The sequence below is a fragment of the Phytophthora sojae genome (genome assembly GCF_000149755.1).
Source record: "Phytophthora sojae unplaced genomic scaffold PHYSOscaffold_24, whole genome shotgun sequence".
NCBI classification, from domain to species: domain Eukaryota; phylum Oomycota; class Peronosporomycetes; order Peronosporales; family Peronosporaceae; genus Phytophthora; species Phytophthora sojae.
This window is the reverse complement of record NW_009258138.1, coordinates 135,893-161,263: the sequence shown is the minus strand read 5'-3', so window position 1 is coordinate 161,263 and position 25,371 is coordinate 135,893. Positions and strand designations below refer to the sequence as shown.

Genomic DNA, 25,371 nt, shown 5'->3' with positions numbered 1-25,371 from the left:
CAATCCGATCCTAAACGCAGTCAATCAAACTATTCTCGGGGGCGACTGCTACCAAACCACCCGAGATATCAATCGTTAACATGAAATGGGACACCACCCTTACCTCAACGCAATGGGCCCAACTGGGAAATGGAATACGTGGATCACTTCAGCAGCCGGAGCAGACTGATCCCCACGTAACTGGACTTGAATGTGTGTGGGGAGCTCCGCACTGCTCTTGTCCTTAAAGACAGCGGACCCGATTCCTCGACGACTTGCGCAGTAGGGGGTAAAACGAACTCTCTGATTGTTATATGCTAGACTATCGCTAGGCTTTGTGTAAAGGTATCTCTCTCGTAGCGTTCTTCTGTGTTCTTCTGTGTTCTTCGCCACACGTCTGGCGAATGTCTTGACTTGAGTATACTAGAACTGTTGACGTAGACATTCTCCACTGGATTCTTGCCCAGCTTCAATGTGCCCATGTCTTTGTGCATGACTGGCTCTTGGGAAACCTTGGCCGCATGCGACCAAGGTTCCCTTGAACCCGCATCCTTGAAACCGGGTTTCAGAGTCAGCAGGGCTGAACGCAGTGCGTCCAGGGTCTGCTGCCAAAGGCGACTTGCGTCCAAGGCTGAAACCATACTCAAGACCTTGCGGCCAAGGGTAGGTTGACTCTTCACTGGGTCGTGGGACACTTGGCGGGGCTTCTTCCGGGTGACCAGCGGTCTGGACACCATGTACGCGACTTTACTGGGGGGCTGAGCTCCGGGTACACGCATTCGATGTGCGTTCAGAGCCTAGGCGAGGCGGGACACCGTGCACGATACGTTCGTGCAGGCGTTTTCGACGGCCTCAATGTGTCAACCCGCTTAAGGACGGGGGCGGCCTGGACGGATCGAGTGCGTTCAGGGTTTCTCGTCTGAACGCAGTCTTCCAGGCCTGAAGGGCCCATCCTAGGCTTGAGCGCACTTCGCTCCGCGGAACATAGCCGAATTCCAGCTCAGATCTTGTCGCACGGTGTACAGTCGGGTCCGGGTTCAGTCTCGGCCAATCAGAATGGCGCGTTCAGGCGGGTCAGTAGACAGGTGATGACCGGTTGAGGCAAAACCTCGCTCAGTCTCGTCACACCTTTAGTACCGTAGCCCATAATGCAGGGGGTAATACAATTCGTTGCCAATCCTTTGTCTTGATCGTCACCAGACCGAATGCTTTCGTCACTTGTTGCCCTCGGTACTCGCCAGCCTCGAGCAAGCGCTGCGCCAACCTGCTCTTCGCCTACTCCGCCACAATCTCGTCGTCGGTGAGTTGTAGCGTCGGCTCCGCCACTGGCCGCCGCGCCATTCCGTCCCGTTGTTCTTGTAGCTGCTCCCGCTCACCGTGTCCGTCTTCTCGTTGTAGTACAGGGGCTCTTCGTTCATTGACGCCGTCATTCGCGGTGCTCATAGGAATCGAGTGGTTGCTCACCGTCTCCATGCTCGTCGTAGTCGTGCTCGTCTTCGTCCTGGACAGCCGCAGTGTGTCGCCCGCGTCTGTCGCCGTGCCCTTCGTCTTCTTCGTGGCCTTCGCCGCCGCATCCGTCGTCAGGGGCACTGTCGTCGAAACCGTGACCACCTTCGGCCGCTTCGAACGTATCGCGGACTTCTTACCGCTGACACGGCTCGTGGTCGTGCCCGTCACCGTCGCTGCCGCGCTCGTGTCGTCATCGGCCACCGCGGTCGTCGTTCCGTGCACTTCGTGCGCCGCCGTCACGCTCGTAGCCGCAGCGTTCATCAACTCACTGCGCTGCATCGGCTCCGATGCCGTACCGCCTCCGTCGTACCGTTCATCATTACGGCGGTCGCCGCTCTCCATAGGTACCGCGAAGGTCACGCGCTTCCTGTCGCGCGCGTGGCTTCTGGGCTCCGTCACTGCCGCCGTTGCCGTCTTCTCCGTGGCCTGCATCGTCGACGCCCGTGTCTCCGGCGTCATACTTGGGGCCATTACCATACCCATCGTCTCCGGTCGCCCTCTTCGCCGATCTACGCCACCCGGGACCGCCGTTTCCGCCGTGGACGCGCTGCTCGGGTCCGTCGCTCTCGTCGTCGGCTTCGATTCGCCGCTGTTCGTGCCCACGGCGCTCTCGGTCGCCGTCATCCCCACTACGCCGTTATCGTCGTGCTGCGCCGCGCCGTCATACACGCCCGTCGTGACCTGCGCGTGGTGTTCGCGTTGCCGCTGCTCCTCAGCACGCCGCTTCGCTCCGCGTGTCAATGGTCGCGTCGCGCTGGTCGACTCTTCACGCCGCTTCGTACGTCGCTTCACTGGCTGCTTTACCGCCGTCGCCACTTCCGTCGTAACCACGCCCTGTGCATTGGTACTCGGCGTCTGCTGCCCGGGCACCTCGTCGTCGTCCTCCGTCGTCTCGGCGTTCTCGTACGCCTCGTCCGTGTTGTGTTCATCCTCCGTCGCCGTTCCGCGCTCACTGCCGTCGCTCACGCCGTTCTTGGCCGACTGCCGCTCGCTGTCGCCGTCCTCGTGGCCCTCTTCCGCCGTCTGCCGCCTCGCCGTCCTGTTCGGTGTCTTCGACACCTCGTGTGCGGACTGCAACTCCTCGCTAGCCACCGTCGCCGTCATCTGCTCGGGCGCCGCACTCGTACCTCGCTCAGCTGCCGCCGGACCTGATTCACCACCCGTATCCGTCGTTTCCGCCGTCGTCGTACCGCATGCTGCTGATCGCTCCCTCGACCGCCGGCGCCGTTCGATTGCCGCCAACAACACTGTAGCTTTAGCGGGCGCTCGCGAAAGCGCGTCCGCCACTACGTTCGTACTTCCTGACCTATAGACCACTTCGAAATAAAACTCCTGGAGGGTCAAGGCCCAACGATGTAGCTTACCGGTCAGGTTAGGACTAGTCATCAGCCACTTGAGCGCTGAATGATCTGTGACGATGGTAAAGCGCCGTCCGTAGAGATACGGGCGGAACAACTTAATAGCCCACACCACCGCCAGGCATTCAAGCTCCGTGATGCCGTAGTTCGCCTCCGTCGTACTCGTCACCTTACTCGCATACGCCACCGGCTGCCAGCCGTGGCCTCGATCTTGCATTAGACATGCCCCGAGCCCCACTTTGCTCGCGTCTGTCACTAGTCGAAAGGTTAGGGTAAAGTCCGGATAGACAAGCAAAGGTTTGCTCGTCAAGGCCTCCATCACGTGTTCGAAAGCCTCCTGTTGCACACCCGTCCATTCCCAGTCAACTCCCTTCCGCAGTAGTTTGGTCACTGGCGCCTTGATGCTGCCGAAGCCCTTAATGAACCGTCGAGCGAACCGCTTCACCTCCACCGCGTCCTTCGGCTGCGGAAATTCGCGTACCGCTGTCACCAACCGATCAAGCGGCCTCACGCCGTCCGCGCTCAACTCGTGTCCTAAGTACTCCATGCGTTTCGCCGCGAACACGCACTTCTTCAGCTTCAATGTGAGTCCTGCTTGTGAGAGCCTCTCAAGCACGCAAGCTAACTCCAACACGTGTCGTTCGATACCACCTCGTGTATAAGCCACAATATCGTCTAGATAGACTAAACATGCCGTCCACGTAAGGCCGCGTAATACACTGTTCATCATCCGTTGAAACGTGGACGGAGCGTTCGTAAGTCCGAAGGGCATGCGGTCGAACTGGTACAGTCCTTGCTTCGTCGTGAAAGCCGTCTTCTCTTTGTCCCTGTCCGCCACGCGGATCTGCCAATAGCCTACCTTCAAATCCAAGGTGCTGAATAGCAGCGCGCCTCATCGATCCTCGGTAGCGGGTACACGTCCTTTCGTGTGACCTTATTTAGAGCGCGATAATCCACACAAAAACGTACTTCGTCATCTTTCTTCCGCACTAGCACAACAGGGAAACCCCAGGCGCCTTCGCCTTCCTCAATCACACCAGCTGTGAGCATCTTCCGAACATTTGTTTCGATCACTTCGTCCTCTGCCTGCGCCTGCCGTCTGCGCTTCAGCATGATGGGCGCTGCATCGCCCGTGTCGATGTGGTGCTCAGTGCTCAGTACCGTGGCGGGCGGGCAGTCGCTCTTGTCCGCCGTCAGCTGCCTATATACCCTCAGCAACCGCACGATCATCCGTCTGCTCTCGTCGTCCTCGATACCTACGTTGACCTGGTCCTCGTCCTCGAGCGGCTCATCGCTGCCACCGAGTCCGTCCAACCATTCATTGATCTTGTCACGGCGAAGCTCGCCGCTCATCTGCAACAGCTCAACGTCCTTGTCGAGTGGGACCCACTGCCCCAGTTCTTGCCTTGCCGGCAATCGCACTTGCCTTCCGTCCGCATTTACCGCTGGCACCAATGTCTTACCATGCCGCACCTTCGTGACCGTTGCCGCCAACATGACCGCGCCCGTGCACTGAGTGGGCAAGAAGATGCCTCCTTCGCCGTCGTCAGCCGCCACTGACACCTTGACCGGCGTCACCGCACTGCCGTCCATCTCCGTTCGCCGAACCATCCGTACTGCCGCCACACGTGCTCCGTTCGCGCCATCATGCGTTCGGAAGGGAATGACGACCGCACGTCCAGCCGTAGTGTAGCGGATCTCGTTCCGATCGAAGTCCATCATGGCTCCGTGCCCACGCATGAAGTCAACGCCGAGTAGGAATTCGTCGGTACAGCCCGACACAATGCATGCTTCAACACGAATCACTTCGCCGAATACACTGCGCATGTTGAAACTCCATACGCCTACTACGTCTAACAGGAACCCGCCAATACCATCAACATAGTCGACAGGGGCTGCTTGCTCCACGCGATCACCAAACTGCATCCATTCGGTGCCCGCTACCGTGTAGCGTGCGTCGCTGTCAAGCTTCACGTGTCGTCTCACGCCGGCCACCTCCATCGTTGCGGTTGGGAGCCTGTCGTCGGCTCCGACATATTATACGACCTCATCGCGCGCCTCTCGTCGTGCGTCTCCACCACCGCGGTGCTGCACGAGACTCACTCGCGCTTGCTGCCCTCGTTTGCCGTCACCACGCTGCTCACGCATCGCTCGCCGCTCTCGAAGTTGCTCCATGGCTTCTGTGGCCACTTGCTGCCGCACCGCCAGCTGCTCGTCGCTCACTCGCCGCTCTTCGGTCGCCTTCTCGCGCTCACGACGTCGTTTCCGAGCCATACAGACCTTGACTCGTTCCTGCTTCGCCCGCTTGCGAGCTTTGCGCCGTGCCAGTCGCGCCAGCTCTACGCTGTCACGTCCAGCCAACTCGTCGTTCGAGTCCGCGCTCGACTCGTTCGTCGCCTTGTCCTCCACGACTGCCTCACACTCGTCCGTCGAGACGATCGCCGTTACCGCGCACGTCTTGGCCGTGCTTGTGGCCATCAGGGGTGTCTCCACGCCCTTCGTAGTCGAGGTCTCGCCAAGTTCCGCGCCCGTCTTCGCCATACTGCTCCCGCTGTCACACAGGGGCTTCCCCACATTCGTCACGGCCGATTCCTCGCTGCACTCGTTGTCCCGCCTCATCTAGTCGCTCCTGCCGCCGTACTGGAGCAATTCCATCTCGGCGCCGTCCACGCCGCTGTCGTCTTCGTTCAGGGGTGTCTGCGGGGTTGCTGTCACGCTCAGCATCGTCACTGCCGTCGACTTCGTCGTCTCGGCTGTCGTTTGGGCAACTGATGCCGTACACGAGCCCGTCGCCATCGTCGTAGCCACCACCACGGTCGCCGTCGACTCCATGCCGTTCGCGGATGTCACACAGGGGCTTGCCTTCGCCTCCATGCTCATCGTCGCGCCTTCTCCAGCTTGGAGCGGGTCCGCGCCTTCTCCAGCCTGACGTCCGTCGCCAGCACGTCGTACTGCACCTTCATCTCGTTGCTCAGGTTGGTGGTCGGCCCGCACATACCGTGCCGCCGCCATCGCCGGTCTCACCGTAGCTACGGATCGAGCCGCTCGCCCTGTATCCTTCACCGCAGCGTCCGCCTTCATCATCCGCACGACCGCTGCCACGCTGCCGCCTGACTTGTCCAATGCACGCGTCGCCACGCACACAGGGTCCGTCCTCGTTATTAGCCTGGGGCGCTCGCCATTACCGACGTGCCCTGCCTTCTCCTCGTTCACATCGTTCTCATCGTCCACGCTTACGCAGGACACGGCCGTCGCCCTGGCACCACTAGCCCCGTCCGTCTTACGTGCAAAGGTGCGGTTCTCGCGATCCCATCGTTCTCATCGTCCACGCTTGCGCAGGACACGGTCTCCACCATGTCGCCACTTGCCCCGTCCGTCTTACGCGTCACGCGCAAAGGTGCGGTTCTCGTCCTCGTTCACGTGTGCTTGTCGCCACTGGCGGCTCGCATCACAATCCCATCGTTCTCGTTCTCATCATCGTTCTTCTCTTCCGTGTCGTCTGCTCCCGCAGACGTCACGTCCCTCATCGTCTTACCGTCGGCCTTCCTCATCGTTAGCCCCACCGGTTGGGGTTTTCCACCTCGTACCGGACGCTATTCCCCCTCGATAGCGCCCTCTACTCGTTTCCCGCAGCCGCCGCTGCTCCTTACGCTCGCGCGTCTGCAGGTAGGCGTCGTTACGAGCCTTCGCCTCGGGGTCCGTACACGTTCGTGCGTAGTGGCCCACGCGATTGCACGCGTAGCACTTCGGTTGGTTATTAGGGCACTGCATTGCCCAGTGGCCGGATTGGCCGCAGTGAAAGCAGGCGCTACTCGCATTGCTCTCGGCGCTCATCTTACCGCCCACGCGCTTCTGTTCCGTCACAACGGCCTCGACACGTCGCTTATCGCTACCAGCCTGCTTCGCAGCTGCTTTCAACTTCTTCTTATTCGGCTTGGCGTCCGACTCGTCGCTGCTGGACTCGTCTTCCACGCGCCTGACCTTCACTTTGGCCTTCTTCTTGCCCGACGATCGGCTGCTCGTGGCCACAGCCGTCGTAGACCTCTTCCGCTCGGCCCGTCGTGGCTCGTATCAGTATTTTCCATTCCAGACATGACCTGGAGGTGGATCCCAGGTGCCCGTAGCCTTGTTGTACACGCCCTGCGGGTTGGTGAATAGAGCCACGTGCTCCATCTCCTTCCTCGTCATCACGCCCTTGGTTTCGTGCGCGTTGCCCAACATCTCGGCCGGCAACCCCATGCCGCCGATGCCTGGAATCGTCTGGCCGCTCGTCCCCATCATCGGTATCAGGTACGGTTGCGGCGCCGTAGCCCACTGTAATCCGATGTTCATCATTCCTTGTGCGACATTGTCGACAGGGTCGTCAATCTCCGTGGCCTTATCCACGGCCTCCTCGAGCGTCTTAGGCCTCGGTGCCTGCTTCACCAACTTCCTCGTTGTCTTATCGAGGCAACGATAAAACTGTGCCAACAGAACTCGTTCACGCACGTTGTTAATGCCCACGACGTCGCGTAGACCCGCTGCGAAGTCGGCGTACGTCTCGCCCGGCATCATCGGTCGCATCCCCACGCGCCATTCGGCTGCTGACTTATCCTTCCGCTCACCGTAGCGGCGAAGTAGCGCCTTCTTCAAATTCTTCCACGTTCGCTGTCGCTCGGGCAGACGGCGATTCATGTTCACCCACCATCTGGCCGCGTCCTCCATCAACTTGTTTCCGAGGATGTAATACAGCGCTTTGCCTGACCACTGGCCTCTCCCGGATTCCTTCGCACCTCGCAGAGCAAGATCAACACGATCTATCCACGTGGAAACAGAGAGCTTCGGCGAGGTAGTGTACGTGGGTAGTTCCAAGTCCTTCACACTCTTTCGTCGTTGCTGTCGCTCGCGTTGTCCGTGCCGCCCGCGTCGTCCGTGTCGTCCGTGCTGCCGACGTCGACTACCGCCGTCACCGTCCGAGTCCCCGCTCGATTCACCGTCGCCGTCGTCTTCGTCATTGCTCGTGTCGCTACCGTCGCCGCCGTTGCTGTCGTTACTGTCTTCGCTGTCGTCGGAGCTGCTGCTCGATTCCGACGGCTCATCGTCGTCCGGAGGCATGCGGGTTGCCCTCGTACTCGCGCTCACGCCCCGTGCTCGTGACCGTGGAGCCGTTCTCGGTTGACTTCAAGTCCCGCCGCTCATTGCCGTCGGCTGGCTCTGCGCCACCATCGTCGTGAGCTGCTGGACAGCTGCTGCCATCGCCGCTATCTCAGGCGACATCGTCTGCACGACCACCGGAGCTGCCTCCATCGTCGGAGTCGGTACTCTCGCCACCGTCCGTGTGCTAGTCGCTGGCGTCGCCGACGTGCTATCCGTCGTCACACCGCGTGCTCTTCCGCGTTGTGAAGCACCCGTCGCCACAGATGCAGCAGGCTGCTGCGGTTGTCCTCCGCCACGGTCACCTGCGTCGTGCCCGTGTCCACCGTCGTCGCCTCGCGCTGCTTCACGCGCCTGTAGTCCAGCTACCGCCGTCGTCAACTGCTGCAGCGCGTTGGCGATCACTGCGATATCCATCGTCGGTGCAGGAGCGTCGCTGTCGCCACTGCGCCCGCCTTGTTCGTCTGACGCCTGCGGCGTCTGAGTCGGCGCCTCTTCACCCGTCTCCTCGTTCCGGGCTGGCACTGGCTCCTGTTCGGATACGGGTCCGGGTCGTGATGCTGCCGTCTCCTCCTGCTCGTCGCTTGGGGAGTCCTGGTCACCGTCGTCCGCGCCCTTATGCCTCTCATCGAAGCCGTCTTCGGTATCCTCGTCGCCGTCCGGAATGGACAGCTTCTTGGCCGGGCGTCTTGGTACACGCCTGGACTTGCCGGATCTCGCCGTTTTGGCCTGGGTAGGGGTCAACGCCGTCATGGCTGCCTTCCGTGCTGCCGAACCACTTCTCAATCTGCTCGAATCGACCGTAGTGTGCCCCTGTATGACCACCATGAAGCGGGTTCGCTTGTCTTGCCCGAGCCGCTGGGCAGGTCGTATGCCCACGCTGCGTGTTTGCACGTGAGTCTTCTCACTCTTAACACCGTACTGGCCGTCAGAGGTCACTCGATCTCCCCCTGCCGGAACGTCCGCCGTCGCGTCCGCTCCAATTTTATTAAGAGGGGTCCTTAAACCACTCCTACTGCTAACGAATAGACACTAGTTTACACCAGCAACTACTCTACCGTCTTCTCCGTGCTCTCCAGCACGCTTGTCAGCTCGTCTCTCTCCAAGCTGGCAGATTCTAGAGTGTCCGGGACTCTCGGCCGCCCGTTCCCCGCTCTGCCACCGTCCTTCAACGTCGAGTCGACGCTGGCCCTGGATTCAGGCCATGCGTGCTGCCGTTCGTGCCACTCAGCGATATTTCTGCCACTCGCCTCTCGTCCAGCGCCGTGCCTTCGAGGTACTGGACCTCCGTCGTGCAGCCGATCGCTCCGCAGTCGCCCTCGTCCAACATCTGCGGCGTGTCGCCGTCTGTCACCGCCGTCTCGCTCTCCTCGTCGTCCGTCACGTTCGTCACGTCCACCACCACTGTCCCGCTCGCCTGGGTCCTCCTGCCGGGCCCTCCTGTTACACTGCTCATTTTTGTACTATGTTGTGTGCTAACGATCAGACGAGAGAACTACAGTAGCGGAACGAAGGAGAGACGCATGGTGCGCTGATCTTGACCTTTTAACTTGAGGATGTTAGCTAAGTGACAATAATGATCCTCAATTCAAAAACAAAACAAACAAACAAACTTTTAACTTGAGGGCTTGGGGGGGGGGGGGGTAAATACGGAATGAGAAATACGCTAACGGGCCAATTCCTTGGAAGTGGATGCTTCAACGCAGGGAAAAAAGTCTTATTCAAACGAACGATGCTCGTGTCACTGTCGAGTTGAGCTGATTGGTTTGGCGACAGACACGAGGTTGGGCATCTTCGGCTAAGAGTGATTGAGTATTGAGCAAATTGACATGTAAAAAAATGTAGCCTGCACCTAGACAAGTCATGTTGGTCATTTTACAGCTAAGCTTGGTCGATTATGACGCAAATTGATACACCTTCAGCGAAGCAATGACTCTCATAGCGTACTGGAGCGTCCGTAAAAGGGGCTTCTACCGTAGGTGCGTGTCCGCATGGGCACGCTATCTATAGGCGGGATTGCAGCTGAGCGCGATCCTGGGAGTAGATAGCCAGCTAAACCGCAACAAATTCAAATTCAAACTGGAGCGTCCGTAAGTGTTTGAATGCAGGTTTTGGTAAATAATAAATGATTAGTATCAACCTTTGGTAAATAATGTACACAAATCTTAGCATTTATCGACGGGTACCCGATTCCGGCAGATATTAGCTTAAATATTACAATTAAGAAAGAGAGACCCGGTTTGGTTTTGGAAAGTTACCCCAATAAGCTGCAGCCTTGTTGTCAATTTTGAGATCGTGTGCTTTTGAGTTGGTTTCATCCAACGCTCTATCGAATACTTCGAAGTACCGCATGCAACAAGGAGTTAGCTGTAAAGGTCACAGAGACCCACGCTTAGTCCTGAATCCAAAGCTCGGAGCCTTATAGTCCAGTGCGCTATTATGCGTGAATCGATAGTAATGTACTACAAAAGCTGCCTGCTCGACTGCTTGCAGCATCACGAGCTGTGGCGCCCGTTATCGCATTGTCTGATAATAATAGCCAAAACTAGGTGGGTTCAGGCGATAACCTTCCTGGAGGACTCTGGTACTTTTTAAGGTGCCTCGGTTGCGGATTTGGACCAAATTTTGGTACCTGTGTTGCTAGTCTCTCATTGAAGCCGGGTATCACCCAGCTTAGCAGACTGTTACTAGGAGCGCAACCTTGGATATGTTCCTACTCCCAGCAGGGTGCAGCTGCTACAAGCAGTGCAGGCTTGTTATGAAGATACCGTACTACATGCACTTACAGTACCGTGCTCAAATCATTGAGGATATTGAGGAGAATCATCATCGATGACATTGGAGATTGAATCACGCTTCGATGAGTCAAATCTACAAATTTCTGAGCGCGGTGTGAGTGGATGGACCTCAGTCTCACCAACAATCAGAGTAGTGTAAACCGGACTCGGAGCGAGTAAACCTACCGATCGTGCTCACAAATCTTGCGCTATTGAGCAGAAGCTGCTCATTTTGCATTCTTCCTCCTGCCGCCCGCACCTACAAGACCCCACTGCATTAGCACGCATCAACGGCAACCTCCATCTTCGATAGCTACAGTCCCCGGTCTGTGTAGGGGCGAGCCGCGCCGAGTTCCGAAATGGTGCGGCCAGTCTTCCAGCGAGCGCCTTCTCGGACCAACACGGTCGACGACGTGGACGAGCGGAACACCTCGTTCTTGAGAAACCTGCAGAGTTCGCACGCGTACTCGCCGGAGACGTCGCTGCAGCCTGATACCGACATGCTCGACTTGTCCGAAGAGAATACCAGTGGCGTACCTCACACAGGCGCCCACAGCAACAGCAAGCCCCAACGCCGAGTTAGGGCTCCATCAGACGATGTCAAGGCCGTGGAATCCCCGCCACTGGGCAAACGGCGCTATTCTGCGCGCAGCCAAGCGGAGGACTTAAACACTTTGATGCCCATCATTAAGAAGAAGCCGAGCCACTTCCGGAGCCAGCGTCGACGTGAACAGTGCCGCATCAACCAGATCCGGTACCGGATGAGGCAGCTCAACCACGAAAAAGCTCGGAGAAGTCGGTGCGCGACCTACAACGCGACATTCCCGTGCTGGAGCTGCAGCGCGCCCGCCTCCAGTACGGCGACCAGCAGGACGTCTGGGGCGTCGTGATTGAGTATTTCAAGATGTTCCGCTTCGGTGTGTTGGTGCCGACGACGGTCAAGCTAGAGGGGGCACAAGCCGGTGCTCTAACCTCTGAGGCAGGCCCGTACAACGTCGAGGTGGAGCAGCTTGCCTTCCTACGCTCGTCTCTGGCTAGTGATGTCGTTCTGGGCGAACGCAGCGGAGTGGAGGCGCTCATGGACCAGTGGAGATGGTACTCGACCTACTTCGACAACCTGTACTTTCAGCTGGAGCGTATCAAACGCGTCAGCGACAAGTTTGTGAGAGTGTCAGCCACGCTGAGCGTGACAGTGTCAGAAGCAACGCTGGAAGGTATCTTCCCCTATCTAACGTCCGAGCCCCTCAAGTCGAAGCTACTACGCCAGACTCTCCGCCTCCCGTGTGTTGTGTGCTTCGAGTGGGATGCGGTCAACAACTGCGTGGCACGTCTGGAGACGACAGTGGACTTCATCAACCCGCTGACAAAGCTGCTGGGGAATCTCACGGACGTGGCGGCGGTACTGGAGCTCGCGCATATCTCGCGTGACGGAGTTGTCGGAAGACCGGGACAAATGGCCCAGCTGCAGGACAAGGAAGCTCAGCGTAGAGCGACAGGAGGAGCGCGCACTCAATAAGGAAGAACGTAAATGGATGCACACATACATTATCAAGTCGCCTTCTCGTGCCTCAGGCTCTTGTTCTGTACCCCACGATTCATGGGCCATACAAGATAGAGAGTGTGACTGCGGTGACTTGGCCCTAGTAATCGCTTGGCTTTTGTCAGCCCGACTGAGGCACCCCGATGATAAACATTTGGCATGCTCAAGAACAGCGACTGGATTGTGCAGAACCAACGTGATAATCACTTGGCTCTCATTGGTACGTGTACATGTGTACTGTACTCAGTACAACAGCGAGATCAGAAGAGTTCTGCCACGAGCACGTTATACGGCCGTGGTCGAATGGACCAATAACCGAGCGTCTTAACGTCGCACAGGCTTCGCCAGAGATCTGCTGTTTGACTCGCTCGGCGCCCGATCACCGGCGGTGACTCGCTTGATATCATTCCGCAACGCGCTTCGTCCAGCTCAACTCGACCGACTCTTCAAGCCAACTCGTCCGATTACAATGGCCACAAGCTCCCTGTACCCGCCCAACAGTCAGTCCCTCAGTGACGGGATTATCAGTGCCGTCGTACAGCGCGCCGGAATTGTGCGCGAGCGCATCAGCCCCAACAGTCTACATGGCGCGAGTACAAACAACACCCACGCTGCTGGCCTCCGCCCACCGCTTGAGTCTCCCTATCCAGTGGACGTTCTGTCCGACCGCAAGCGTCGTCACTCTCCTTTTACCGCCGCAACAGAGAACAAGCCGAAGAGAATCCGCCCCACGGTCTCTCTCGACGACTTTAAGAAGCACGAAGACCTGATCAAACAGCTCCTGTCCAGGCAAGACCTGCGTCGCGAGCGCTGCCGAACCAACCAGGATCACTTCCGAAAGAAGCAGCAAAACTACCTGGTTGACCTCGAATCCACCATCGAGCGGCTGAAAGGAGAGGTGGAGAAGCTCGAGCAGCAGCGCCACATTGTTTCCTTCGGCATCCCGACCAGGGAGACCGTCTGGAACATTGCGGCCGAGTACTTCCGCCTCTTCCGCCACGGGTACATCGCCCCCATGAAGGTCTCGGAGGCGCAGTCGGACGCTACAACGGCGCGTAGTCGTCAGTCACACGTGCAGCTTGAGTTCTTGCGCTCAGCAATGTCTATTAACGTGACGGACGGTGTTGTTCGTGGCGTGGAGGCGATTCTGGAGAACTGGAGGCTGTTCACCCAGTATCACGATGACATGCAACTGCAGCTCGAGCGCCTGGAGAAGGGACCAGGAGACTCGGTGCTCGCCACCATGACGATGGATATCACCATGACGGAGAACACGCTGCGCCACGCGTACCCGCACTTGCTGGCGTCCGAAAGCACCACACTCGCAGCTCGTATGCTCGATGAGCGCCTTGTTGTGAAGGGCTCGATCCGGTTCGGCTGGGACCACGGCAGTGGTCGCGTCACGAGCTTGGAGACGAAGATGGACATGCTGACGCCAATGCTTCGACTGCTCGGCAGCCTGGAGGACGTAGCGCGCGTCTTCGAAGACGCACGGGTCACGCCTGACGGAAAGCTGGCTGAAAGTAGATCCGCGTAGACAACGATCCATTTAAATACATACATGAATGCAGTGTTAACTTCTCCCTAAGTCATTTCTTTTAAATCAAGCGTGTTCAGGTTGGAAATTGTTCACAGGCGGAAGTGGCAAGTAGATTCGCGAAATCGTAGAGCTGCTTCAATTTATTGATGGGAATCTGCTTTGGCAACATCACGAGCGAAATGGTAAAAATTGCATTCAAATCTGTATCTCACCGATTAAACAGGCCGGTGTGATGCGGGCCTCTCCTAGCACGTAGCTAACGTCTTCAAGACTGCCGAGCGCTCGAAGCAGCGGCGACAAGAAGTCAATCGCGGTATCCAGGCGAGTTACGCGTCCTGTCGAGTCGTCCCACATGAAGCGCACAGTGCACGGACACTCCAGTCGCTCTCTGAGTAGGCGAGCGTACAACGGAGAAGCACGGCCGAGGTCTTCACTGTGAGACTGAGAGCCTTCTAGCGCTAGCAGATGTGGGAACACATATCGTAGCGTCGCTTCCGTGATGGTAAGACTGAGTGTGGCCGTTGCGACGACGTTCCCGAGCGGCTGCTGCTCCAATCGCTTCAGCTTCAAGTGCAGGCTACCGAAGCAGGACGAGTAGCGCTTCCACTGCTCAATAAGGGCATCAACCCCCGCGAGCTCTCCAACTCCCACGTCATCCGCCATGGCTGCCCTCAAGAAGAACTCCTGGTCGTGGGGCTCAGCGTCGGACGACGACGCAGCAGCAACATTGGGATCCATCCCGCAGAACGGCATGAGGAAGCCGTAGCGCAGGAGGCGGAAGTATTCGACCACGACATTCCAGACGTTGTGTTTGGTCTGCGTGGTCTGCGCTCCGTAGCGCAAGGTATGGCGCCGCGTAGTGAGTCCCTGGATCTCCTGCTCCAGGTGCTGCACGCTCTGCTCGAGCTCGCGAACGATGCCTCGCTGTCTGTCGCGGTAGCGCGCTTGGTTGTTCCTGCACTGCTCGCGGCGTCGCTCCGTCTTCAGGCGGATGCGTTTGCGCTTGGGTTTGGGCGGTGCGGGGCTGAGCGTCTTCGGTGCTGGAGGGTCCGCTCCGGAAGGAGGCGTGGAGGACTTGGCGGCTGCCATAAGCTGGGTGAGAGGCACGAGAGCTGACATAAGCTCGGACTGGGCGTCTACAGTCTCGCGCTTGCGGGTGAAGACGGAGGCGAGGCGTCTTGGCGACGCGTATTCTTGCTGTCGCGGTGGGAGCAGAGCGGGGAGGCGCGTGGCGTTGAGGGGGTTTTCACCGCTGACGAAGTCGCGATTGGATTCAAAGGCGGCCATGAGTACCAGTTGGCAGTCTGGTGGCTAAATCTGGGAGCGCGCGGTGCTGCGAGGAAATCGAGGAGTGGAAAGGGGCCAACAGAGCAACAGGTTATCCATCCGGTCCGCCAGCACGATAACCCCTAGAAACGTGTATCGAGAACAGGAGGGTAATCAACATTTTGTGCATTTGTTTACTCGCCAAAACCAAACACCTACTACTAATAGGTAAAGGGTACCTGGAGACTCGTCGTCGTTGGCTGGGAACATTTGTGTCTAACTGAAAGCCATTGCGACGGACTCCGTTGGTGGCGTAAGTGGGTTGCAGCCTTTGTCATGATTGCGTGGCAAAAATCGGTTGACGCAGGCTGGCCCTGCCCTGCACAAGTTAAGGGTCTACGGGAATGTGACGAAGTAGTGTACAGTAATCTGCTTCCTCAGCGAACACCTGATACGTATAAGACACCTCAGGTTTATATATTATGAAAGGATTGTGTTAACAGCCCTAACGATCAAATGTACTGACTTAGCCACTGTAGTACGGAGTAAACGCAGCCTGGCCGCAGTCAACTCTCGTAAACCTCGTAAAGTGCAGCTTGTTTCCCAAATGCGGTCACTGACTTGCTTCGAGAGTCCCCAGTGGAGACGAAATCACTGCGAGACAGAGCTTCACGTGTATCTACCTCGCGGAGATCTGTAGCTCTTACAGCTTCGTTACATGTAGGTAGCCGCGCTGGGACCATCGGTCTCCTTGCACGTTGACTCGACCACTGTATCGTTCCCGCGCATCCTTGAAGTTAGGCCCGAATATCTTCCCGCTTCACAAGAGCTGATTGGTGGAATCGTAATTTACAGGTCCAGTGGGACTCCACACGTTCACTAAAACAATATATCGCACTAAGTGTGGTACAATTCGGGAAACATGCTTTCTCAAAAAGTATAAGGTTCTACCTGTTCGCTTGTCACGAGTGGAATCGTCTAGGAACGGACAAGCGTGCTTCTACAGGCTACAATGCTACTAGGGCGAGGAGCGGCGGGTCATGGGCCGGGTCGCCGTGAAGCTAAAGACCCGGAAGCTGCTACTGGGAGGTACCTCGGAGGGAAAGAGGGTTTCGTGGCATCGTGGCTGGATTTCGGGGACGGATGGCATGGTGGGCAGCTTCTAGGGTCGCCCGAGTGAACGGTTCAAGTCATCAGAGAGGGTGAGCGGGAGATGAGCGGCACGAAGGCGCTGAAACGCAAGGATCTGCAGAGGTAGAGAGGAAGAGTTAGGAGTAGAAGGAAGGTCAGTCGTGGATTTTGCTTAAAAGGACCACACAGGTCGTAAGGAACACTTATTGCATTTTGCTTAGTGATCTCCTTGCTATTTGTGATCCATAAACCTATAAGCACAGGCAGCACTTACTACTCCAATACAGCGGCGGCCGGCCCCAAACCTGTCCGACAAAGCGACTCGCGACACGCTGAGCAAGCAGATTACTGTACCGGTATGTACACATATCGGCGGAAGTGTATTGCTCACGGTGACATCCAGCCATTCTGCACCGTAAACGCTCGGCTGTACAGTACATGTTTGAGAGACCGGTGGTCACAGACACAGGGCCAAAAGACGGGGTTGGATTGAAAAGTGTTGTTGCTAATGTACTCCGCAAACATGTTAGTGATTTTCACAACACGCTTACTTATAGTTAGTGCTGTTTGCAAACGCGTTTGGATGTTTGCTGCTGTATCACTACATGTAGCAGATCAAATCAATGGCTAGTGTTACCTGTTGTCGAGAGGTCGTCCTTAATATTGAGTACATTTCGCGGCCTTTCGAGTAATGAGTAATGTGCTCGGACTTCCGAGTACGTAAGCTTCATTTAATTTCGTGCGCTGCGTCAACTTGAAACTATTGACTAAACTCTAAGGACGTTGCTTGTTGGGATGTCATTCACGAACTCAAATAACGTGCTTCAAACCCTCTAGGGCAACTAATTTTTAGTTTTCTGCTATATGACGCTTGAATTCTCTATTAGCTCACTCACGTCCGCATAAGTGGATCGATGCATTACTTTCCGAGACATTGTATCCGCCTCCGGTTTGGTCCAAGTTGGCGATGCCGGACGTGGTATCTTTCCTGAGTGGAATTACTCAGAAGTCAGTGAAATGTACTCACAGTTAAGTAGCACCTGGTGTCGAGTCCACAATATGTACGCGCAACGGCGCAGCCAGGGTAATCTAGTGCACCTTAATCGATTGAAGAGATCAAGGTTGGTGTAAAGAAAAAGACCTTCAACTCTTTTTCGTTCAAGATAAATAGTTACAAATGGTCTAACTCCACACACATGTAAGCCAGATTCACAACACACTAACAAACAGTTTGCAACATTAGTGTTAGCTACACAGTCAGTGTTTGTGCGAACGCTAGTAAAGCAGCAATTAGTAGGTGGCGAAGCTACGCTGATTGGTCTCACTTGGCTTGCTCCTCTGCTCAGTATGGCGTCTGCGCGGCGAAGTACTTCTGGATGAACTCAATCTTGTCGGCTTCGGCGATGTCCATGACCTCTTGGGTCACGTCTAGGTGCATGGTCGTGTTGCTGATGGTGACCGAAGCCGGCCAGTACGTGAGGTTGCCTCCGTTCGGATTGAGGTTCTTGACGAAGTTGGCCCAGTACGACGACATCACGTCGGCAATCGCGTAGTCGTCCGCCTCCCAAACGAGCCCGTGTCGTACAAGTTGTCGAAGCAGTAGTTGATCTCCGACATGTGGTACGCGCCCGCAGTCTGTCCAGGTGGGGCATGGCTCCAGTAGTACGTGTAGAACGGGCTCGACGCCGTCTCCGCCCAGTAGTTCCCGAACAGCCAGCTACCGACACGCGAGATGTCGCGGGCAGCGTTGTTGGTCATGTTGTCGGCCTCTTCATCGGTGCTCGTAGGGTAGAGCGCCATGTATTCGTCCACCAAATCTCCGTACTTGGTTGTGGCTGTAGCGATATACTCAGCCACAGTCACGTTCGTGGTGGTGGCAGCACCGCTCTCGTCAGCGTTGTTTCCCGTTATCAGCGCAACATCATTGGCAGGACCCTGCAGCGCCTCCCAGTACGTCTGAGGCATAACGTAGCCGTCCAGGACGGGGCGGAAGAGAGGAGGTTCACTGCTAGCGTCAGTGTCGGCAGTGGTGCCGTACTCGTCGTTATCGTCGTTGCCCTCCAAGATGGACTCGATACTCAGGTTGCGGAGCTCAGCGGCCGTGGACACGTTGTGGTCAGCCATGTATGTGACCCCGCCATCGAGTGCGTGCTCCAATGTGCGATAGGAAGTTGCAAGAGCCCCGATTAGCGGGTCGTACGGGAAGCGGATGCCGCTCGCCGCGATAGCGCCGCCGAACAGCCCGGCCGCTAAGGGCGAATCGACAAGGTGATACACAGAAGAAGCCCCAGCCGACTGCCCCCCGATCGTCACCTTGATCGGGTCGCCTCCGAACGCAGCAATGTTCTCCTGTACCCACTTAAGCGCCTGGATCTGGTCCAGCAGACCGTAATTGCCTGTGGAGTTGTTGGGCGACTCGCGCTGTAGCTCGGGCGTGGCGAGGAAGCCCAGAGCTCCCATCCGGTAGTTGAGCGTGACCACTACGAGCCCCTTGGCCGCCAAGCCAGCGCCGTCGTAGAGCGGCAGGGATCCAGCGCCGCCGATGAATCGACCGCCGTAGATCCACACATAGATGAGAAGCGCGTCGTCCACGGTATCCGCAGACGTCCACACGTTCAGGTTAAGGCAGTCTTCGCTCATTGTATCACTGCTCACGCCGGACTGGGGGCACACCAAACCGAAAGTGTCCGCCACCTTCACTCCGTCCCAAGACGCAGGGGGTTGAGGTGCAGTCCAGCGAGCCTCGCCAGCAGTAGAAGCGGCGAACGGAATGCCCTTGAACACGGTGACACCAGCGACGTTCGTGTCTTCGACGCCTTGGAGTTGGCCGTAGGTCGTGGTGACAATGGTCGAGTTGCCAAGGTCGTCGACAGCATAGTGGGCGGAGCAGAGCCCCAGCAACAACAGTGCTGCCGCGGTGCGCATGCTGGATACGTGGGGGTTCGTGACAACGGAGCAAATTGCAGAATGAGACTGGGGAGGGGAGACGAGCCCGTCTGCAAGGACTCCTAGCCAAGGAGAGACACACGCCTTTGGCGTTTACTGCTAGCAGCGGACCCCGCCGGGGGAAGGCGCACGCAGCATGGTGCAATCTGCTCCACCCCACCTAGCAAGAATGAAAAAGATGCCACGATCCTTGCGACTGTCTAAACGAGCACCACTGCTGCGATTTGTCCACTGCAACATGTCGCGGATCGCTAGAGCTCCGATGCTAGCTTGCTTTCCCATTCATTACCTCTAAGTTGAAGCAGCCCACACCAAAATCCAGTGCGCGACTGATCGAATGCAAGAGTCGCATCATCAAAGACGAGCGCGGGCTTACGCACTCTATCACGACACGAAAAGGTTATCATGGACAATCAATCAGCATTCAACAGGGGGGGGTGTACAGATCATTAGCGCCCACTGTGTCGCTGTACTTCAATTGACAGCGGGGAGAACATGTACTTCCCCCCGGGCGCAAAGGCTTAGTAACTCCCAGCAGCAAGAGTGGCCTCAGCGCTCAGAGATCGGCAGTGCATGAAAAGGTGGCACGTTGCCGGCAATTCTGACCTGTAAAAAGTAACCATGCCACGGGCTACAGAGCTATTGTATCAGCCAGATAGAGTTTGGCATCTTCGCTGTGGTGGTAGATACAACAGGTTCACAACACAGCGGTGCAGTACATGCATGATTTCTTGTTATCTATTATCCATCGCGCCTACCGCAAGACGTAGTGCGATGTCTAGACTATCCTAATGTAAATCAATGTAAGAATATGCACGGATCAGTGTCCCTAACTTCTCCATCGACGCATGCCTCATACCTACCGCATGCGGTGGTGTGAGGATTCAGTCGTGTGAGTACCCGAAACGTATAGAGCCACAGGATCCTCGTGCTGCAGTTGCTGTTCTCGTTCTCCGTGCCATGCGTCTGCGCGGTGTCTTAATCGTTCAGTATGCTCTCGAATCAACGTATCCAAACGTAGCAGCGTTCGGGTATGATCCCGTCGTCTGGATCGGATGGTGTCGTTTACCTCGGTAAGCAGCACACCCTCGCCCGAGCTCTGTATTGCGGCTGCATTCTTCATACAGGTTAAATTCCAGTAGGCACGGATCGTTGCCCAGATAGCACTCAAAACTGCTGCGTGTAGCCGCATTGCCCTGTGCCGTGTGCACATGAGCGCTTCTGCCCATCTCATAGTTGATGGTGTTGCCGATGGCCAAGGGTGCTGTGTATAGATCCGGAAATTCGGTTTGGAGCCATCGTCTGGCTGCGATAAGGTTCTCATCTCTTCCCATTGTTGCTGTCGCTGGTAGCCATGAGATGATGGACTGGCGAGGGCCAAAACCACGAGGTACTTCCCCGAGGTGAGTGATCGTTAGCCAGGAGGAATTTACTCCATGTTGGAACCCCCGGGCCCATTCGGAAGCAAACCGGTGGTAATTTTCGTGCGAGATGTTTGGCATCGCGACTCCTATCCAAATCGTATGAGGGTTTTGGTAGCCATGAGCTCTCTGTGGCGGAGCTGTGATATTTGCCGAACCATGCGTTCAGTGCGCATTTTCAGGACCTTTGCAGGAATTCGTACGAACCACGTCGTTGTCAGCCTCATGGCGACTGCGAATCCAGTAGAACCTTCATAGCAAGCGACTCATAACGTCCAATTGGTGCTTTGTGGCAGTCGGAGATCTTGTTTGTTTGTTTTGTTTTTGAATTGAGGATCATTATTGTCACTTAGCTAATACGATCGCTAACGCCTACTAAAGACCGGGGGCCTCACCTGTGCAAAGCGTCACTAGGGAGGGGGCTCTCTGGACCAGCGTCTGGTGGGAGAGTCTGCAAATCAGTGCAAAGCACGACCTCAAGCGAGGTCAGGTGGTTCGTACTCGCCACCCACGAGGTCGGCAGATACAGGACAAGGGTCCTGCACCTCCTGTTGTGCGGCCGTCGGCCGCTGTCCCATGGAGACTTGACTTGAGCGTTGATCGCGTTCGCCCGGCGCGTGCTGAAGGATGCGTGAGCCTAGGGTCTAACAACATCGGATGACGGCAGCATCCCGAAGGACACCGCACAAATGCCTCCGTGGAGGCGTGGCTTGAGTGCTTGAACCGCGGTCGCCTGCCGCGAGCTTGAAAGAGTGGTCGAAGGCTGGGCCTCCCACCACCGTGGCAACGACCCATAGAGTCGCCGCCCTCTTGGAGCGCAATCGCCGTCGTCGCGCGCGAGCTTCTCCTGTGCCGACTCCGGTCGTCGGCCATGGGCACGCGCAAGCCGTCGCTGCAGCCGCCATGCTCCTTCCTGGGCTCCCTATGGAGGATTCCCCCCAGGAAGGTCAAGAGCCCGGAGATCCTTGGAGGCGACCCTTGGCTGACACTTGCTCGCGACCCGTCAAATTCTGGAATGGCAGTCGGAGATCTTGCAGAGTCGTCTCCCACCACTGCGTCGACTCCGGCAAAAATATATCATCGATCCACCACGCGCAATTCGCTCCGTCCGGATGTCTACAACGGAGGGCTGTCGGTGCACATGGGTAGCTAGCGTGCAACACACCAACAGACCACAATTCGGACTGCTGGCTGGGGTGATACTGGTAGTGAGCTACTTCAGGTGTGAACGCCTTCACAATACCTTGAATGAAAAAAGGTAGAAGTCGTCCTGTGAGTCGCCGGGCGGTCCGCTAGGCCTCCATATGAAAGAGGTGGCTAGCATATTGGGTCCATTGCCAGTCTTGGACCAACCACGGTATGTCTGGCATGGACCCACAAGTTCCCGGCTAGTTCTACCATCGGTGTTCACTGAGACCGCATAGAGAGGCCGGAGACCCACCAGGCTCTCGTGGGACGTCCACTCGATCTCGCCAATTCATGGCTACGTCCTGGGATATATCCCTCTTGATCTGGCATCCATAGTCGGCAACAGACTTCTTCCAGGGCCACGCTGCATTCTTCATAAACTGACAGAACCGCTGAACATGGTACTGACCCAATTCCGAAGCGGTGGCCCTGCGTATCTCGGATTTCTGGGCAAAGGCGACAGTGCGGTAACCATTGTCGATAAAGGGTGTGCTTTCGCGCGTTTGTATGCAGCACGTACGCTATTGTTCTCCAGTAAAAACGCCGTTGTTGGTCATCCCAGCGCAGGGTGTCCGGTGTGGTAAGCGTACTTTCACATGCAGTACTCCATGCTCCCGCTGTTTGTTCATCCATGCTCGTTTTCGGCACTCTCTGCGAGGAACCCCTGCACAATTCCTAGTACTGTTTTGTTGTCATCGTCGAGTGTGGTCAGCCTTCCTCCGCCCCTGCAGTGCAGCAAATTGGTGGGGCGTGCCAGGTTGTATTGATGGCTCCATTGCACTAGATAAACACGAGAAGTAACGTTAGTTCGCTCTCATACCATAGGTACAGTAACCTCGTCAGGAATGCTTAAGACACTTGTGGAGTCTGCAAGAATCTAGGACGTACCGGTACGTGGCTTAGTTAACGTTAGTAGTTCCCATCTCAATAATTAAAGCTAACGCATACCGATTTGGTCATTTTCTCGAAAAATAAAAAACACTTTTTTGCTTGAAAACCGTCCCACAAAAAGTGTGTTTGTATTTCAGCCAATCCCAACGTCATGTGTATTTCATAAAGTATCTCGATGCCGATTGGTCTAATATTGCGAGACCCGCCACCAAACGCCCCAGCAGTAGCCATGGCCCGCAGCCCGTCGCGCTCCCGCTCGCGTTCGCGCTCCAGACGCCACCGCAGCCGCCGACGCGCACGCAGCGCTTCTTCCTCCTCGGCCTCTTCCTCCTCCTCTTCTTCTTCGTCCTCCAGATCCCGGTCCCGCGCGCGCTCGACGCCGTCGCCGTCGCCGCCGCCCCGCAAGAAGCCGCGCCGCCGAGACCAAGATGACGCAGACGCCACGCCGCCGCGACGCCCCGCGCGCGACGTATCAGGCGGCGTCACACCTCCGCGTCGCCGTGATGACGCGCCGGGCGACGTCACGCCCCCGCGCAAGCTGAAGCAGGAGGACAAGCAGGAGGACAAAGCGCCAGAGGACAGTAAAAACAATAAGACGCCCGTCCGCAGCAGGAGGACCCTCCTACCGGACGTGCGGTCCACTGGCCGCACGGGCGGCGTCTACATTCCGCCGTTTAAGCTCGCGCAGCTGCGCGCGCAGCAGGAGGAGGACCAGGGCCCGTCCTCCGAGGCGCTGCAGCGCCGCACATGGGACGCGCTGCGCAAGAGCCTCAACGGCCTCATCAACAAGGTGAACGTGGCCAACCTGAGCAACATCTTGCCCGAGCTCTTCCAGGAGAACCTCGTGCGCGCGCGCGGGCTGCTGGCGCGCGCCATCATGAAGGCGCAGCTGGCGTCGCCGGGCTTCACGCACATCTACGCGGCGCTCGTGGCCGTGATCAACACCAAGATGCCCGAGAACGGCGAGCTGCTGGTCAAGCGCGTGGTCTTCCGCTTCCGCCGCGCCTTCAAGAGAGGCGACAAGGTCGTGGCCATCGCGCTCGTGCGCTTCATCGCGCACCTCGTCAACCAGCAGGTGGTGCACGAGCTGCTGGCGCTCGAGGTGCTGACGCTGCTGCTGGCCAACCCGACGGACGACTCGGTTGAGGTGGCGGTCAACTTCACGAAGGAGTGCGGCCAGATCCTGGCCGAGCTCTGTCCCGAGGGCCTACGCGCCATCTTCGAGAGATTCCGCGGCATCCTGCACGAAGGCGAGATCGACAAGCGTGTGCAGTACACCATTGAGGGGCTGTTCGCCATCCGCAAAGGCGGCTTCGCGGACTACCCGGCCGTGCATGAGCAGCTGGACCTGGTGGAGTCGGGCGACCAGATCACGCACGAGACGACGCTGGAGGACAAGATCGACTGCGAGGACAAGCTGGACGTGTTCCGCTTCGACCCAGACTACGAGAAGAACGAGCAGATGTGGAGCGCCATCAAGAAGGAGATCTTAGGTGAGTCCGACTCGGACTCGGATTCGTCCAGTGGCAGCGATGACGACGGAGACGACGACGATGACGAAGATGAATCAGAGCAGCCCGTGCAGACAGACAACAACGTGGCCATCCAGGACTACACAGAGCAGGACCTTGTGAATCTGCGGCGTACGATCTACCTGACGATCATGTCCAGTATCACGCACGAGGAGTGCGCGCACAAGCTGATGAAACTCAACATCCGCCCCGGACAGGAGAAGGAGATCTGCTCGATGCTGATTGAGTGTTGCAGTCAGGAGCGGACGTACTTGCGGTACTACGGACTGCTCAGCGAGCGGTTTTGTCTCATCAAGCGCGAGTACCAGGACGCCTTCGACGAGTGCTTCGCTGAGCAGTACTCGCTGATCCATCGTCTTGAGACCAACAAGCTTCGCAACGTGGCAAAGCTATTCGCACACTTGCTATTCACGGACGCGCTGCCGTGGACCGTGTTCGAGTACATCCGTTTGAACGAGGAGGAGACGACGTCGTCGAGCCGTATCTTCATCAAGATCCTGTGCCAGGAGCTCTCGGAGCACCTCGGCATGAAGACACTGAAGGAGCGGTTCCTGGACGAGATCATGCAGCCGACGTTCGGCGGCCTGTTCCCGAAGGACAACCCGCGGAACACTCGCTTCGCTATCAACTTCTTCACATCCATCGGTCTCGGTGGTCTGACGACGGATTTGCGCGAGCACCTGAAGAACGCACCCAAGATGATTATGGAGCAGGCCAAGGCTGCGGCAGACAGTAGCGACTCCGATTCCGACTCTGATTCCGACTCGAGCGACAGCGACAGCAGCAGCAGTGATAGCTCATCAGACTCGGGCTCGGATTCAGATTCCAGCAGCAGCGACTCCGATTCCGACTAATTCGATGTAACGGCGCTGCCAGGTGAGACTGCAGGACCACAAAACTACTAGTGCAAACAGAACAGCTCTAACATGCCGTTTCAAACGAGTTCTCTCTTGCAGCCTGATGCGAACGCCAGGGCTGCTAAAAATACTGCGAACCTGGGTGCCCAGCCCTGAGCTTCCTGTGCTGTCTCCATTACACGTTTCTCTGCTGTTTGTCCCCGCTTCGCGTGCTTGATGAAGATGCTGGCGTCTTCGGTTGACAGGAGGATAGCCGCCCCGCCGGTATCGATCGGGTGTCTAGCTTGCCACGGCCAGTATTTC

General features: G+C 57.2%; 9 protein-coding genes across 9 annotated transcripts; 3 read left to right on the top strand and 6 right to left on the bottom strand.

Annotated features, from left to right (window-relative positions):
• Window positions 1–1,450: 1,450 nt before the first annotated feature.
• Window positions 1,451–2,640, top strand: PHYSODRAFT_308115 (hypothetical protein; the record flags this gene model as incomplete). The annotated part of the gene is made up of 2 exons (XM_009541499.1): window positions 1,451–2,550; window positions 2,577–2,640. The coding sequence occupies 2 exons, from the start codon at window positions 1,451–1,453 to the stop codon at window positions 2,638–2,640; spliced, it is 1,164 nt and encodes a 387-aa protein (XP_009539794.1).
• Window positions 2,641–6,500: 3,860 nt separating this feature from the next.
• PHYSODRAFT_448414 (hypothetical protein) lies at window positions 6,501–6,710 on the bottom strand (the record flags this gene model as incomplete). The annotated part of the gene is made up of 1 exon (XM_009541498.1): window positions 6,501–6,710. A coding segment is annotated over one exon (210 nt), but the record flags the coding sequence as incomplete, so codon positions are not given.
• A 216-nt stretch (window positions 6,711–6,926) lies between these two features.
• Window positions 6,927–7,664, bottom strand: PHYSODRAFT_398273 (hypothetical protein; the record flags this gene model as incomplete). Its single annotated transcript, XM_009541497.1, has 1 exon — window positions 6,927–7,664. A coding segment is annotated over one exon (738 nt), but the record flags the coding sequence as incomplete, so codon positions are not given.
• A 342-nt stretch (window positions 7,665–8,006) lies between these two features.
• PHYSODRAFT_343000 (hypothetical protein) lies at window positions 8,007–9,435 on the bottom strand (the record flags this gene model as incomplete). The annotated part of the gene is made up of 3 exons (XM_009541496.1): window positions 8,007–8,956; window positions 9,038–9,134; window positions 9,226–9,435. 3 exons carry the CDS (start codon window positions 9,433–9,435, stop codon window positions 8,007–8,009), a joined length of 1,257 nt encoding a protein of 418 aa, XP_009539791.1.
• Window positions 9,436–11,115: 1,680 nt separating this feature from the next.
• Window positions 11,116–12,272, top strand: PHYSODRAFT_342999 (hypothetical protein; the record flags this gene model as incomplete). The annotated part of the gene is made up of 2 exons (XM_009541495.1): window positions 11,116–11,510; window positions 11,543–12,272. The coding sequence occupies 2 exons, from the start codon at window positions 11,116–11,118 to the stop codon at window positions 12,270–12,272; spliced, it is 1,125 nt and encodes a 374-aa protein (XP_009539790.1).
• A 1,270-nt stretch (window positions 12,273–13,542) lies between these two features.
• On the bottom strand, window positions 13,543–16,200 carry PHYSODRAFT_292736 (hypothetical protein). The gene has a single exon (XM_009541494.1). The coding sequence runs from the start codon at window positions 15,121–15,123 to the stop codon at window positions 14,032–14,034; it is 1,092 nt and encodes a 363-aa protein (XP_009539789.1). The 5' UTR covers window positions 15,124–16,200; the 3' UTR covers window positions 13,543–14,031.
• Window positions 16,201–17,480: 1,280 nt separating this feature from the next.
• Window positions 17,481–19,158, bottom strand: PHYSODRAFT_362623 (hypothetical protein; the record flags this gene model as incomplete). Its single annotated transcript, XM_009541493.1, has 1 exon — window positions 17,481–19,158. The coding sequence occupies one exon, from the start codon at window positions 19,156–19,158 to the stop codon at window positions 17,767–17,769; it is 1,392 nt and encodes a 463-aa protein (XP_009539788.1). The 3' UTR covers window positions 17,481–17,766.
• Window positions 19,159–20,917: 1,759 nt separating this feature from the next.
• On the bottom strand, window positions 20,918–21,553 carry PHYSODRAFT_292733 (hypothetical protein). Its single transcript, XM_009541492.1, has one exon. The coding sequence runs from the start codon at window positions 21,503–21,505 to the stop codon at window positions 21,245–21,247; it is 261 nt and encodes an 86-aa protein (XP_009539787.1). The 5' UTR covers window positions 21,506–21,553; the 3' UTR covers window positions 20,918–21,244.
• Window positions 21,554–23,107: 1,554 nt separating this feature from the next.
• PHYSODRAFT_320313 (hypothetical protein) lies at window positions 23,108–25,065 on the top strand (the record flags this gene model as incomplete). The annotated part of the gene is made up of 2 exons (XM_009541491.1): window positions 23,108–23,148; window positions 23,289–25,065. 2 exons carry the CDS (start codon window positions 23,108–23,110, stop codon window positions 25,063–25,065), a joined length of 1,818 nt encoding a protein of 605 aa, XP_009539786.1.
• Window positions 25,066–25,371: the final 306 nt, after the last annotated feature.